This window comes from Camelus ferus, chromosome 22, assembly GCF_009834535.1.
Source record: "Camelus ferus isolate YT-003-E chromosome 22, BCGSAC_Cfer_1.0, whole genome shotgun sequence".
Lineage (NCBI taxonomy): Eukaryota > Metazoa > Chordata > Mammalia > Artiodactyla > Camelidae > Camelus > Camelus ferus.
The window spans coordinates 20,265,546-20,280,084 of NC_045717.1; the positions used below are offsets into that span (position 1 = coordinate 20,265,546).

General features: G+C 38.4%; 2 protein-coding genes across 2 annotated transcripts in view; both read left to right on the forward strand.

Annotated features, from left to right (window-relative positions):
* LOC102518650 (zinc finger protein 699) lies at positions 1–13,997 on the forward strand. Its single transcript, XM_014554822.2, has 7 exons — positions 1–96; positions 428–514; positions 3,794–3,846; positions 4,708–4,834; positions 7,458–7,556; positions 7,957–8,140; positions 8,485–13,997. The coding sequence occupies exons 3-7, from the start codon at positions 3,799–3,801 to the stop codon at positions 9,941–9,943; spliced, it is 1,917 nt and encodes a 638-aa protein (XP_014410308.2). The 5' UTR covers positions 1–96; positions 428–514; positions 3,794–3,798; the 3' UTR covers positions 9,944–13,997.
* LOC106728977 (putative gustatory receptor clone PTE01) overlaps positions 8,003–14,539 on the forward strand; it is a 22,504-nt gene continuing 15,967 nt past the window's right edge. Inside the window, exon 1 of the mRNA XM_014554774.2 lies at positions 8,003–8,140. The gene's annotated coding sequence lies outside the window, so the exon portion shown is untranslated. The remainder of the gene's footprint in view (positions 8,141–14,539) is intronic.

Genomic DNA, 14,539 nt, shown 5'->3' on the forward strand with positions numbered 1-14,539 from the left:
ACGCTGTGCGCGGCGCAGAAACCAGAAGCAGCGGTGCATTTCTGCGCGTGCGCAAATTGGCGGCCATGTCCCCGGTCACCCCCATCGGTGTCTGAGGTAAATTTTCGCCTCCGTCCAAGTCTTACCTAGTTCGGCCCAGCCCGCCCCAGGTCCGGTGTGCGGGAGCCGGAAATCTCGACCTTGGGGTCATTGGTCTAAAGGCGGCCTCTCGAGCTTTGCCTGCCGTTTCCCGCCGGGACCCTGCGCCCAGGGGCCTCCAGCCGCCGCGGCGCTTCCTCAGAGACCCAGGCGCAGTTGGTCCCAAACTCCCTGAATCAGGAACTCTGTGCTGGTCCAGCAGTCGGAGTGAGTCTGCCGCAGGCGAGAGTTGGAGCGCCGTCCTCGTACTTAATCGGCCTCCAAAAGCATCCTTTTGCTCTCTTTCCAGAAAGAAAAAGCATCCCTGCCATTCGGGTCACGGGGACGAGAGCCTCAACCTCGTCTGTACGTTGGTCTGTGGATTTCGACCTGTTCGGTGAGCACGGGGTGACATTTGCCTAACGCCGCCCCCATGTCTCCCTTCCTGGTGCAAGAGATCTTATTTAACCTGTGGTTTTTTTTTTCTTGCCTGTGGGCATCAGTTTACTACATTATATTTAAGTACGTGAACCGATTACTTAGTATCTTTTTTAACCCCCCTCCTTGCCCAATGCAGCTCTAAATGTTAATCATTTATCTGTAGATTTTTTTTTTTGGAATGTCACACTCAAAGTGTGATCGTATGCCAGTTTCAGCGTTTTCTGTTTAATTCCTTGTGCCTGATACTCTTTTTACTTCTTTAGTGCATTTGCCAGGACTTTCAGTTCAATGTAGAATAGCATATTTATTGCATCCTTGCCCTGTTCCTAATCCCAGAGGGAGTTATTCTGCCGTTTCACCATTAAATGGGATGTTTGCTATAGCCGTTTGTAGATAATACATTTTTTTCCCTAGTTAAAACCTATTACCCTCTAGCCGTAGTGAGTTTCAGGTTATTATCACCAATTGATATAGATCAGTCATTTTTGTATGGAAGGGGATGAGTCATATGATTTTTTTCTGTTAATGTGTTGAATTAGTCATTTTTAACCATCCTTCATTCCTACGAGGAAACAAGCTTTGTGACTATTGTCTTCATTATTCATTTCTGGACTGTGCTAATATTTTAATAATATTTTGCTCTTGTGCATATGAATGAGAATATATATATATACATATATAATATATATATATGTATATATATATATATATATATATATATATATATATATATATATATATATATATAGTTAGTTAGTTTGGGGTACTTTTCTGGTCTTGTAAATACTCAGGAAAACAGTCCCCCCCCCCAAAAGAGTGGAATTTTGAATCCCTTACTTATTTGGTGAGCCTGCCTGTAAAACAATCTATAACTTATGTTTTTTTTTTGTGAGTATGTTATAAATTGCTACTTTTTAAAAAAATGACTGTAATCAGGTTTTGTTTTGGTTTTTTTGATCATTGCTGGAAATTTGTACTTCTGTCTAGACATTCATTCATTACTGTACATTTTCATGTCTCTTAATTTTCTGTTGCATTCTACTTGCAACATCTGTAATTATGACTCATTCATAACTACTTTCGTCTATGCTCTGTTGTTAAATTGCTAAGGATTTGTTGATTTTACTAGTTTTCAAAGGATGCATTGTTAGCTTTTCTGATTCTGTTTGTTACAAGTTTTTAAGAATATTGTGAATTTTGTCCGTATTTATTGTTATTTCTAAACCTTTATGCTATTCTTCTTCCACCCTTCTAAGTCAATGGTTAGCCCATTGATACTGATTTTTTTTTCTTCTGTGGGAATTGATGATACTTATAAATACAGTTAACCCTTGAACAACATGGGTTTGAAATGCATGGGTCCATTTACACGTGAATTTTTTTCAATAGTAAATACTACAGTACTGCAACAGTTTGTTGAATTCTTGGATATGAGGGCTGACTATGAATTACACTCGGATTTTTGAGTACAGGAGGGTGGGTGCCCCTAATCCTCACATTTTATATAGGGGTCAGCTGTCTATAGATATATGTGCCACACCAGCTGCGGATTTCCAGTGTTATCTGAAAGTTATTTTATTTATATTTTTTATTTTTGGGGGGGGTAATTAGATTTGTTTATTTATTTTTAGACGAAGTACTGGGGATTGAACCCAGGACCTCATGTATGCTAAGCATGCACCCTACCACTTGAGCTATACCCTACCCTGAAATAGTTATTTTAATTTTCTGCTTCTACCCTGCCACATAGTCTTGACTTGCTAAAGATAAATATGTGTGTATCTCCTTATCCCTGTAATGTGATGCATTTTTAGCATTTATCACCACCTGATAATATTTGTTAATTTACTGTCCTCCCTCAGAATGTTATAACACCCACTTGCTTCAGGATTTTTCCATTTTGTTCAGGGCTGTAATCTCCTGTGACTGCATGTAGCAGGATAGGGTAAATATTACCTAAATTAATATGAAATGAAGGAGCAGGAGGTGGGGATCTTAAGGGAAGCATCCTTGCTGAAGACAGAGCTTAGTCAAGAGAAGGAGCTCAAAGATGACAATAGACTACTTCATTTGCCTGCTGTCCCTTGTGTGCCCAACAGGGGTCTAGGCCAGACCCTGGTAATGTTAGGGAATAAGAGCTTCGGTAACAACTAAACTGTAAGATATATGTTCAGAAATACATTCATTGTTCATTTAGGCTTTGAAGGTAAATAGACCTGCGTACATACCCTGCCTCAGCAGCCTTCTGATTGAGTAACATTGAGTGCATAGTTAATTGACTCTTTTCCAAGATTCTTCAGCTATACTAGTTGTAATAATATCTGATTTGCGGAGTTCCTATGAAAAATAATCTCTTTGTGAAGTCATTGTCACATCATGGTTGCCCAAATGAAACATGTTAGTAAAGAATGTTCCAGTTTTTATTGGCCTTCAAATACATACTTGATCCACTGCAGTGGGAAAAACTTGTGTTTTCATTATTTGAAATCTGTGCAGTAGTACTTCAGATATCACTGAGAAATGACACATGTTGCTAGCTTCCCTTCAAGTGTTCCTGTTCTGCTGCTGCTGTACCTACTGCACAGGCAGGATTGAGCATGAGAAGCACAGCATGGCAGGCTTCTCTGCCGCCTGCGTGTGGAGTTCAGTCGGCTGGTGCTCCTGGGACCCTGCAGCACTGGAGGGCGGCCGGGTCCAGTAGACAGGGGCGGAGCAGTAATGCACGTTAGCCTGCCGGGAGGTGCAGAAAGAAACATTGGGAGTAGAGTCCCCAGAGGTCTGGTGTATAAGTCACTGCTTTCTTGGATTTGAGATGGAGCATATATTCTTACTAATGAATGCATTATCTAATATTTTTTATTCTTTTCATTATCATAGGTAAATAGATAGCTAAATTTTTTTAGACTTCAGTTAACTTGCTTGCAAAATGGGACTGTTCACCTCTTTTTTTTTAATGATCAATGAGAACCAGAGGACTGTTTTTTAGTGGAGCTAAGATTACTCCACCTTCTTTTTTTTTGTTCTACCTTCTTACAAGATCAGTGTGTATTTGATTGGGTGTCTTGGGAGCGTGTGTGTGTGTGTGTGTGTGTTCTGAGGGGAGTGGTCACTTACAACAGATGTGCTGCAGCATCCACAGTCTTGAGTGTGGAAACTGTGGGGAGACCTGGATTCTCATGTCTTCTTTGTCCTACCTCAGCTCTAACTTCTCAATACTCTGCTTTTCTTTATGAAGGGAACATGGAGGAAGAAAGAATAGCTGCTGAGTTACAGAAGACTGTGACACAGGTAAGTAAGAGCTAATGATTCTCCAAAAGAATATTTCAGTTCCACCAGGTCATCAGTCTCCTAATTGTTTAAGCAGGAGTCAGCAGCTTGTTTCTGTACTGGGCCACAGAGTAAGCATTTTAGGCTTTGAAGGCCATAGAGTTTCTATTTTAACTCAGTTCTGCCATTTTACTGTGAAAGCAGCCTTAGACGGTCTATAAACAAATGTCTTATTGTGTGCCAATAAAACTTTACTTACACAAACAGGATTTAGCTCATGTACCATAATTTTCAGACCCCTGGCCTACAGTGCAGGAAAATATGGCCAGCTGTGGACCTGGGGTGAATGTTGTGATTCCGCAGACTCCTGGGCCCCAGGTTTGGGTAGGGGGGCGCTCCCTGTCCCTCAGTGTGTTTTTATTCATTAAAACCTTATCCAGATTTGACCCAGTGTTTTGTGTTGTGGTGATTGCCATGGTTGGAAATAAGGAAGCAGGTGAAATTGTTCCTGGAACAAGGAATTGCTGGTGTCAGTGTGGAAATTATTTCATTTCTAGAGCATTTCTCTCATTTCTGCTATATGCTTTGGTTTTTCTGAATCATTCCAAGACTGAAATTGGTCACCATCAGACTGTGGTGAGATCAATTTATTGTTTCAAAAGTCTTGTTAAATATATGGGAGAGGATTTGATCAGTCAGAATGCTTGAGTAGAAAGAGAAAGATTTGATAACTAAGTCCTAGGGTAGCTAGTGGGAGAATAGAATCTTCTGAACTTCCTATGAGTAGATTCTCAGTTCCCTAGTGTTGTCAGCCTCACCCATCCTCCTGCACACATTGGGGGATTTGGCACCTTTCTGAACCAAATATGTGGGATGTTTTAGGGCCCCGTGGTCTTTGAGGATGTGGCTGTGGACTTTACCCAGGAGGAGTGGGCTTTGCTGGATCTTGCTCAGAGGAACCTCTACAGAGATGTGATGCTGGAAAACTTCCAGAACCTGGTCTCACTAGGTAAGAATGGCAACATTCCTTTATTGAGTTGTTTAGAAAACAGTTTTATCTTACTGATAGACCTTGTTCTAGGATTTGGGCTGAGAAACTGGAATAAATTGGTTAAAAAGACAGACATGGTCACTGACCCCAAGGAACTTACAGTCTAGTGGCTTCACCATGTAAACAAACATATACTCCTTTCTCTTTTTCTTGTGATTGAAAGCCTCAAGGCTTATTAAGTGTTGAAAGTGTGGGCATGCACTTCAGGGGTCACTTTAGGGAACAGGAAGAAAGTTGGTAGCTTGGGACCTTCTGAGAATTTTACTGCTCTTAATGCCCTTTACCCAAAGGTCACCAGTTAAACAAATTGGGTTTAATCACTTGGTGCAGTGAGGGAGAACACATGCCATGGAGAGCTACGGAGTGTCTCAGAAAGGGGATGTTAGAGGATAAATATTACAGGTTTTGTACTTTGAGTGAGTAGGAGATGGATCTGTGGAGGCAGGCTCTATTGGTTTCCTAGGTCCTCTATAACAAAGTACCACAAACTGGGTGGCTAAGAACAGCAGAAACTTATTCTTTTAAATCTCTGAGGCTGAAAGTCTGAAATTAAAGTGTCATGATCCTTCTGAAGGCCCTGGGGGGAAAAAATCCCTCCTTATCTCTTCCTGGCTCTTGGTGGTTGCCAGCAATCCTTGGTTTACAGCTGCATTAATCTCTGCCTTCATCTTCATATGCCCTTCTTCCCTCGGTAAGTCTTTATGTCCTTTTAAGGACACCAGTCCTTGCATTTAGGGTCCACCCTAATCCAATATAACTTTATCTTAACTTGATTATGTCTGCAAAGACCCTATTTCCAAATAAAGTAACATTCAGAAGTTCCGAGCGGACATGGATCTTTTTTCTCCAGTATGCTTTATTTTTCTTAGAGCAGTTTATAGGTTCACAGCAAAACTGAGTGGCAGGTATCCTCTTTGATGAGCTATCTATTAAAGTTTTTGGCCCATTTTTTAATTGAGTTGTTTGTTTACTTACTGTTGAGTTTTAATTCTGTGTGTGTCTGAAGATACTAGTTCTTTATCAGATGGGTCTTTTGCAAATATTTTTGCCCAGTCTGTGGCTTATCTTTTCATTCTTTTGACAGTGTCTTTCTCAGAGCAAAAATTTTTAATTTTAATGAAGTCCAGCTTATCAGTTCTTTCATGAACCATGCCTTTCATGTTGTTAACTTTTGACTTTAAAAATAAAATAGTTGAGGGGGAATGGTGGAGCTCATGCTTAGCATGCACAAGGTCCTGGGTTCAACCCCTAGTACCTCCATTAAAAAATAACATAATATAGTTATTTTACAAACAAAAATGGTTTATGCATGAATAGCAGAGGAATTGCGATTTGGGAAGTCAAGCTATAACACAAGCCATAGGCAAGTCAAAAACAAAAAACAAAAAACAAAAAGCAACAGAAACATTATTTTATAGAGGAAGTTGGGAATGGTTGTTTTGGATGAAAATCCACTGGAGAAAAGTGAGAATTCAGGGTGATGATGGTTTCATATTGGTTGAGTTGATGGGGTAGTTGATTTCTTATGGGAGATGTAATGTACATCTTTTCCTATTAGGCCCTGTAATTGGTGATTCTTGTCGATGATTCTTTATTTGGGGTTTATAATTGACAGTTCTTCCTGTAATTGATATGTGGAACTGTGTGAAAGCACCTTCTTTCTGGCCTTGACTCCATTTTAGTGAAGTTTCTTTCCTTTTATTAACTTTCACATATCTAACAAGTTATTGCCAAACCCTAGGTTATCTGCATTTTTTCCTCTGTTATCTTCTAGGAGTTTTATAGTTTGATATTTTGCATTTAGATCTGTGATCTTTTTTGAGCTAATTTTTTACTCCCTTTGATGGGGCCCCCAAGTTGTCCCAAAGCCCTGGATGCCTCCTCCTGTATTTTGAGTTTATTTTTGCAAGAGCGTCAAGTTTCTTTTGTTATTGTTGCTGTTGTGTGTTTTTTTTTAATGTTTATATCTAATTTTAGCACCACTTATTGAAAAGACTTTTTCCTCCATTATGTTGCCTTTGCACTTTTGTCAAAGATAAGTGAACTGTATCTATGGGGGTCTATTTCTGGACTCTCTATTCTGTTCCATTGATCTATTTGGACATGAATTTTTGAGGGTCACTGTTCAACCCAGTCCACAGGTGGTCACATTGGATTGGATGCTGATGGAAAGCGAAGCATGGGTAATCCTGTTACTGAGTATTTTGTGGGTGGCACAGTGACTTTTTTAGTCTGTGCTTATAAAGTAGCCTTATTTTGTTACATTTTATCATGATCTTAGAGTAACCGCATTGAAGTCTGGTGTTCTCAGATTACTTATGTTCAACAGAAGAACAAAATGTCCTGCCTGTGAATATTAGATCAGCTTCTAATAACAATATTGTGGTTTAAGTGTGAATGTCAGATCAGTTCTAGACATCAGAGCCCCCTCCCCTGTAAAAAAAAACAAAACGACATTTTGTTGCAATTAAACTCATACTTGCTTTACAGTATTAGAAGACCAAGGTTTTTGCCCTGTCTCATGGAAATGTTCATGGCTCCTCATTGTTTTCCCTCATGATATACCTTTCTGCGTGAACAGGGTATCCGCTACACACACCCTCTCTGATCTCCCAGTGGAAACAAGAGGAGGAACCAGTGACAGTGAAGAAAGGACCTACACAGGAGGAGCATCAGGAAGGTAAGAATCCTTGGAAGAAACTGATCTGGCTGAGGGATATTTCATTCGGAAAAATCAAATTAAAGCAAAATAAACTTTGTTTTGTCTGAGGAGGCTGATAATCCACAGATACTATAGATGACTGTTTTGGCTTTTTATCAGTCCTCTCATCCTTCCCTTGTTCTTGGGAAAGACCATATTTCCTCTTTATAACTTAGTATTTGGTCATGTGCATTTTATCCAGTTTCTTTTTGTTTTACTCTCTTAGTAATACCCTATTTATGTTACCATCAGCCTCGGTCTTCATGGAATTATTTTTTAGTTGCTTTGCCATTTTGACCGAGTGCTTATTACAGAAGTCCTGAACTAGCCACACTGCCAAAGTCCTTTGCTCATGGGTACCTTTACTTTTCTGTTTCAGGTTTTGAGACTCAACTTAAAACTAATGAATCAGTCACTCTGCAAGATACTTATGAAGAAAAAATAACCAGTGAACAGACTATAGAAGGATTCAAAAGGAATGATTCCTGGTCATCCATCTTACACAAAAACTGGGAATACTCTGATACTGATTATCAGAACAAAAGCCATGAGACACATTTGAGGTGAGTGCCATTCATATAGGAGAAATTAGTATCTCGGGAGAATCTTAAAATGTCATGAACTTTTAAAAATGCCTATAGAAAACTTGGTCAGAAATGGTGATTTCATAAAGAATTTTCATAAGATATTTTTGCCACAAATGAGATCTTCAGTGTCTGACTCGTAATTCATTTGTAATCAACTATCAGAAAAATCCCGTAAGTCAAAAACTCTGATAATATTGGCCATGGTGGAGCCCTCTGTGAGAACTTTCAGCTTATAGTTGGATAGGGCAGAAAGCATATATAGTCACTGAAAATGGTAAGAATTTACTTATTACTAATAATGTGCATTTTGTTTTTAAAAGAAGTCACATGGTGGAGAACAGCTATGAGTGTAACGAAGAAAATAAGTGTGAACAAACCTTCGACCAGATTTCAGATCTTAATATGCTCAAGAGAACTACTGAAGTAAAGTCCTTTGAGTGCCATGAGTGTAAAAAGGCCTTCATGGATCATTTATCCCTTAAGAATCACATTAGGTCTCACACTGGAAACAAACCTTATCAATGTAAGGAATGTGGGAAAGCTTTCCACTTTTTTGCTTGTTTTAAGAAACATATGAAAACTCCCACTGAAGAGAAACCCTATGAATGTAAGGAATGTACCAAAGCCTTCAGTTGTTCTTCGTTCTTTAGGGCACACATGAAGATTCACACCGGAAAGACAAACTATGAATGTAAAGAATGTGGGAAAACCTTTAGCTGTTCTTCATCCCTCACTGAACACAAAAGAATTCACAGTGGAGATAAGCCCTACGAATGTAAGGAATGTGGGAAGGCCTTTAGTTGCTCCTCCTCACTCTCCAAACACAAAAGGATTCACAGTGGAGATAAGCCATATGAATGTAAGGAGTGTGGGAAGGCCTTTAGCTCTTCCTCTCACCTTATAATACATATAAGAATTCATACTGGAGAGAAGCCCTACGAGTGTAAAGAGTGTGGGAAGGCCTTCAGTGAGTCCTCAAAACTCACTGTGCACGTCAGGACACATACGGGAGAGAAGCCCTATAAATGTAAGGAATGTGGGAAGGCCTACAACTGTCCCTCCTCCTTGAGTATCCACATGAGAAAACACACTGGAGAGAAACCCTATGAATGTCTGGAATGTGGGAAAGCCTTCTATCTTCCCACTTCCCTTAATACACATGTGAAAAATCAAAGTAGAGAGAAACCCTATGAATGTAAGGAATGTGGAAAAGCCTTTAGTTGTCCCTCGTCCTTCAGAGCACACGTGAGAGATCACACTGGAAAGGTACAATACGAATGTAAGGAATGCGGGAAGGCCTTCAGTCGTTCCTCATCCCTCACTGAACACTTAAGAACTCACAGCGGAGAGAAGCCTTATGAATGTAAGGAGTGTGGGAAAGCCTTTATTAGTTCCTCCCACCTTACAGTACATATAAGAACTCACACTGGAGAGAAACCTTATGAATGTAAGAAATGTGGAAAAGCCTTTATTTATCCCTCAGCCCTTAGGATCCACATGAGAACGCACACTGGGGAGAAACCCTATGAATGTAAGGAATGTGGGAAAGCCTTTCGCCATTCTTCATACCTTACTGTCCACGCGAGGATGCACACTGGAGAGAAACCCTTCGAATGTCTGGAATGTGGGAAAGCTTTCAGTTGTCCTTCATCCTTTCGAAGACATGTAAGAAGCCACACTGGTGAGAAACCATATGAATGTAAGGAATGTGGGAAGGCCTTTGTTTGTCCCGCTTACTTTCGAAGACATGTGAAAACTCACACTAAAGAAAACATATAAAGTATGGAATAAGGGAATGTCTGCAAGGCTTTTTCAAATCTTAGGCAATGTGTGAGATCTCACACTGTGGAGACATCCTGTGAATGTAAGAAAATAGGAAATCATCACTCATTTTTTTGAAGACTTGAGAACTCGCAACTGAGAGAAACCTTGTGTGTGTAAATCATGTGATAATGCCTCATGAGCATCACTTAGTGTGTGCGAGAAAATTCCTACTAGAAGCAAAGATCAGTGCCTCATCCTTAAAGTGGACTACTGCTGGCTCGCTGATTTCCAGTTTTAATCGTCTAATGTGAATATTTAAGGTGATAAATTTACTCTAGTACCTTTTCAGCTCTAGCCATACATGTTTTATTATGAGGTGCTTTTATTTTGGTTCAGATACAAATGTTATTTCCATTACAGAGTTTTTTGGACCTATTGGGGATTTGAAGTGCATTTTTTTATATGCAGGCAAGAGGGTTTTTTTGTTTTTTGTTTTTTGTTTTTTAGTTTCTAATAAACTCTCATTGCTCTCTCAGTGTGCAGTCATGGTGGTATCGATACTTTGGTATTCATCATTTCTTTTGTAAGTGGTAATTTTGCTTTGATCCAGTAGGGTAGAAACTAGAAATTGCCTACCCAGTATTTTTCCTCCTTTTTTACTAAGAGATTATCAGCTTTTACTACTAAAAGCTCTTCCTGTCTAGTAAGTAATCCAGCAGAAATTAATAAGTGCTAAGGTCTTGAAAGAAGAGTGTCATCTGGTATGCTGTTTTTGTATTTTGTTCTTTGTCCTTGCTTATGACTGAGATTTGGACCCAATGTTTAAATTAAAAAAGGGACCTTGTGGCAGGAAAGCTGGAAGTAAAGTTGGTTGTGCTGGCTTGTGCTGTGTTACTTTGGGCGTGGCTGGGGCTGCATTTCCCAGAATCACTTCCTTATCCAGTTCCAGGTTAAAGTTGTCTAAAATGAGTTTGTCTGAGAATTGGAAGGCAGAGGGAAGAAGCCATTATCTTAGTTTATTGGAGCCATGGGACAGTGAGACAGATGCATAGGGACCTTACCAGGAAACTGGAAAGCTCCAGTTTCCAGCTCATCTTCCTAATTATTGGACTAACTGATCAATACTGGCTCAAAATGACACATTAAATGCTTGACTGCAGTTATCTCAGAGGCAGCAGCTCCAGAAATTCCTCCATCACAACCATACGCAGCTTCTTGGATTTTCTGGGAAATCCTTGCACCGTAATTTTGCTGATATTTATAGTCCCTCATGCACATCAACCAACTGTATAGAGTTGGCTCCAGTTTGGAGCAGGATTGTTGTCATCTACATAGTCCAACCCCATTCTGTCACCCTATTCAAGGGGAAAGACATCTATGCAAGTCTACTGTGGTCTCAAGACAAGGAGAAGCTTCAATTTAAAAAAAAAAAGAGGAGAAGAGCTGTGGACAATGAGGCTGTTAGGTGTAGTTGAGGTAAGCATCAGGCAGGGTGTCTCCCATTTAATGGAGGAAGGTTTATGTTTAACACCTTCAAACAGGGAAGATTGTACTTTTTTATCTGAGAAGATGAAAGCTATTTGATTTGTGCTTTTTCAGGTACATTTAGCTGTATTTTTTCCTTCCATTTTTTCCCCCTTTACCTCAAAAAGTAGAGCTATACCACTTCCCCTTAATCAGCTTTTCCTCTTTTACTAAAGCATAGATACGCTAATATGTATGAAGTGTGCTAATCTTAAGTGCGTAGTGTGATGAAATCCTACATAGGTATGTGTACACCCTGATAAACAGAACATTTCTAGGACTCCAGAAAGTTCATTCATCTGCCTTCTCAATAATTGCTCCATAGAGGCAACCACAATTTTGGCTTTTGTTATAATTTATTGGGTTTGCTTGTTCTTATATGTACAGTTATGTGTTTGGCTTCTTTTCTCAACATAATGTCTAATTTGCCTTTTAATTGCTCTAATGCACGTATTTCTCTAGATATACGCTTTGTATATAGGAGTGAAATTACTGAATGGTAGGGTAGACGTTGTTTAGTTTTGGTAGGTATTCCAGTTTTTCAAAAAGGTTGATTCGACCTGTAATCCTAAAAGCAACGTATGAAAGTCCCAGTTGCTCCATATACCTAGTCAGCACTTTCTGATTTTAGCCATTCAGCACAGGATCTGGCAATATCTTGTTTTTGGTTTTAATTTGCATTTACTTGATGTGTAATAATGGTTGAATTTTTTTTTTTTTTTTTTGCCCCTGTTGGCTATTTGAATATCTTTTATGAGGGTACCTGTTGAAGCATTTCACTCATCTTTGGTTCCTTTTTTATTTGGAGGGTTTCCTTCCGGTTACTTGTTCTTTTTTTAATGTATGTGTATTTCTGTCCATATCTAGTTACATACATATACATAAAACATGTGTTATATATTATATATACTTAAATTATAATATGTATATTATATATACGTGTATTGCAGATAACTTTTCCCTGTCTCTGGCATGTCTTCATTCTTTTCCTTTTTGTAAGCTATAAAGGGAATTTATTGGTTTGATTACTGGAAAAGAAAATCCTTGGATGTAACTAAGTTCAGGGACAGCTGGATCCTGGGGCTAAAAAGATGTTACCTGGATGAGCTCTGTCTCCATGTCTTGGCTGTGCACCTTTCTACATTAGCTGTTCTTCCTGGTGGGCTCTTTCTCTTCATAGTGGCCCTCAGAAGATCCCGGCTACTTTCTTTCCAGGTTGTGGTCTCAGGGAGAAGAGAGTGATTGTCTTTTTGAACAATTCCAATATGAATATAACAGTTGAATTTGATCAGCTCACTGTTAGTCAGATAACTGTGGCCAGATGAATGTAATACTCTGGTTTATTTAGAACTGGCTCCCATGCTCATCTAGAAAAGAGAGTAGAGTCAGTAGTGACTAAATCATAGGGTCCTGGCGGTTGTGATGTATATGGTGAAAGGAGGAGGCAACAGGGGTCGGGTAGGGTATAGAAATAGAGGTAATAATCATGTCAGCTAGCACAGTGTGCTTACTCTGGTCTTAACAGTGGGAGGGAACTGTGGAGTCTGGAAACTCAGCTAAGGCTAAGTAGTTGTAGTAATCCTTTCAGAAAGGTTAGAGGACCTCTGTTACCATATTTTAGACTGCTAAAGATGATTTATCAATCTTTGTTGTTCTGTGGTAGTTTTGGATATCTGGTAGCAAGAGCCTTCCAGCTTTTTTATTCTTCAAGATTATCTTGCCTTCTTTGTTCCCCATTTGATTCTATAGAATCTCTATCAGTTTTCACAAATCTTCTTGGACTTTGCTTGGAATTGCATTGATTTTATAGAATAACCTGAATAAAATTGACATATTTATAATATTTGAGTGTTCCAATTGATGAACATAATACAATTGTCCATTGATCTAGGTGTTTTGTAGTTTTAATTGTAGAGGTCTTGAATAACTTTGTTTAATTTATTTCTAGGTATGTGGTATGTTTTGCTCTGTATATATTTTTATTTATTTTTTTGGTTTTGGGGGGCTAGCACATAGAACTGCAATTTCTTTTTGTACATTGATCTTTTTATCCTTAACATTTATAAATCAATTATTTATTTAAATAGTTTTTGAAATTTTAGATTTTCTGTGTATACAGTCCTGTCAATACCAATAAAAGAAAGTCTTACTTGATTTCTAAACTTTATCTTTTATTTTTCTTGCCTCAATTGCTTTACAGTGATGAATAGAAATGATGAAAAGGAGCATTTTTGCCCTGCTCCTGATCTTAGGGGAAAGTGTTCCATATTTCACCATTAAGAATAATAATAGCTGTAGATTTTTCATATGTAACTTTTTTTAAATGAAAGGAATTCTGTTCTAGTCCTAGACTGCCAAGATTGTTGTTTTTTGGTTTTTTTTTTTATCATTAAGGGATATTGAATTTTATCCAGTCCTTTTTCTGTGTATGTCAAGGTCTTTAAAAAAATCCTCTGGTCTGTTAATGTGGTGAATTACTACATTCCTTAATTTCCAAATGGTAAAATAGTGTATTTTCCTGGAATAAACCATACTTGGAAATGTATATATTAGCTTATTAGCCTTTCCATTTTGCTAGATTCAGTATGCTATTTAAAAAAATTATTTCTGTGTCTGTGTTAATAAGGTTTGTCTTGTTATTTCTTTTATGTTAATATACTTGGCTGTTTTGTATCAGGTTTACACTGCCTCATAAAAGAAGTTGGAAACTGTTCTGAAAAACTTGATATAAAATTTGAACTATCTATTCCTTATATGTTTGGAAAAACTCACCAGTGAATCTATTTTGGGGTTTTCATCACAGGAGGCTTTTTTAAGGTAGTTTTACTGGTGAATGACACCAAATTATAAAAAGTCAAAAGGCTATTTAAAATTTTTATTTGTTTTTGTGTTAGTTTTGCTAAATCATATTTGTCCATTCCATGACTTTTCAAATGTGTTGGTCTAAAGTTGTTCATAATATCCTATAATTTTTGTGTCTGAAAGCTGTAATTATATTTGCTTTTTCATTCCTGATCTTGGTAGTTTATGCATTCCCCTCCTTTTCCTTCACCTTGGTTGGAATTTAAATATATTATTTAAATTTTT

Coding starts and splice junctions, on each gene's coding strand:
- LOC102518650 (XM_014554822.2), top strand. CDS start 3,799: ATGGAGGAAGAAAGAATAGCTGCTGAGTTACAGAAGACTGTGACACAG. Junction 3,847..4,707: donor TACAGAAGACTGTGACACAG/GTAAGTAAGAGC, acceptor GGGATGTTTTAG/GGCCCCGTGGTCTTTGAGGA. Junction 4,835..7,457: donor CCAGAACCTGGTCTCACTAG/GTAAGAATGGCA, acceptor CTGCGTGAACAG/GGTATCCGCTACACACACCC.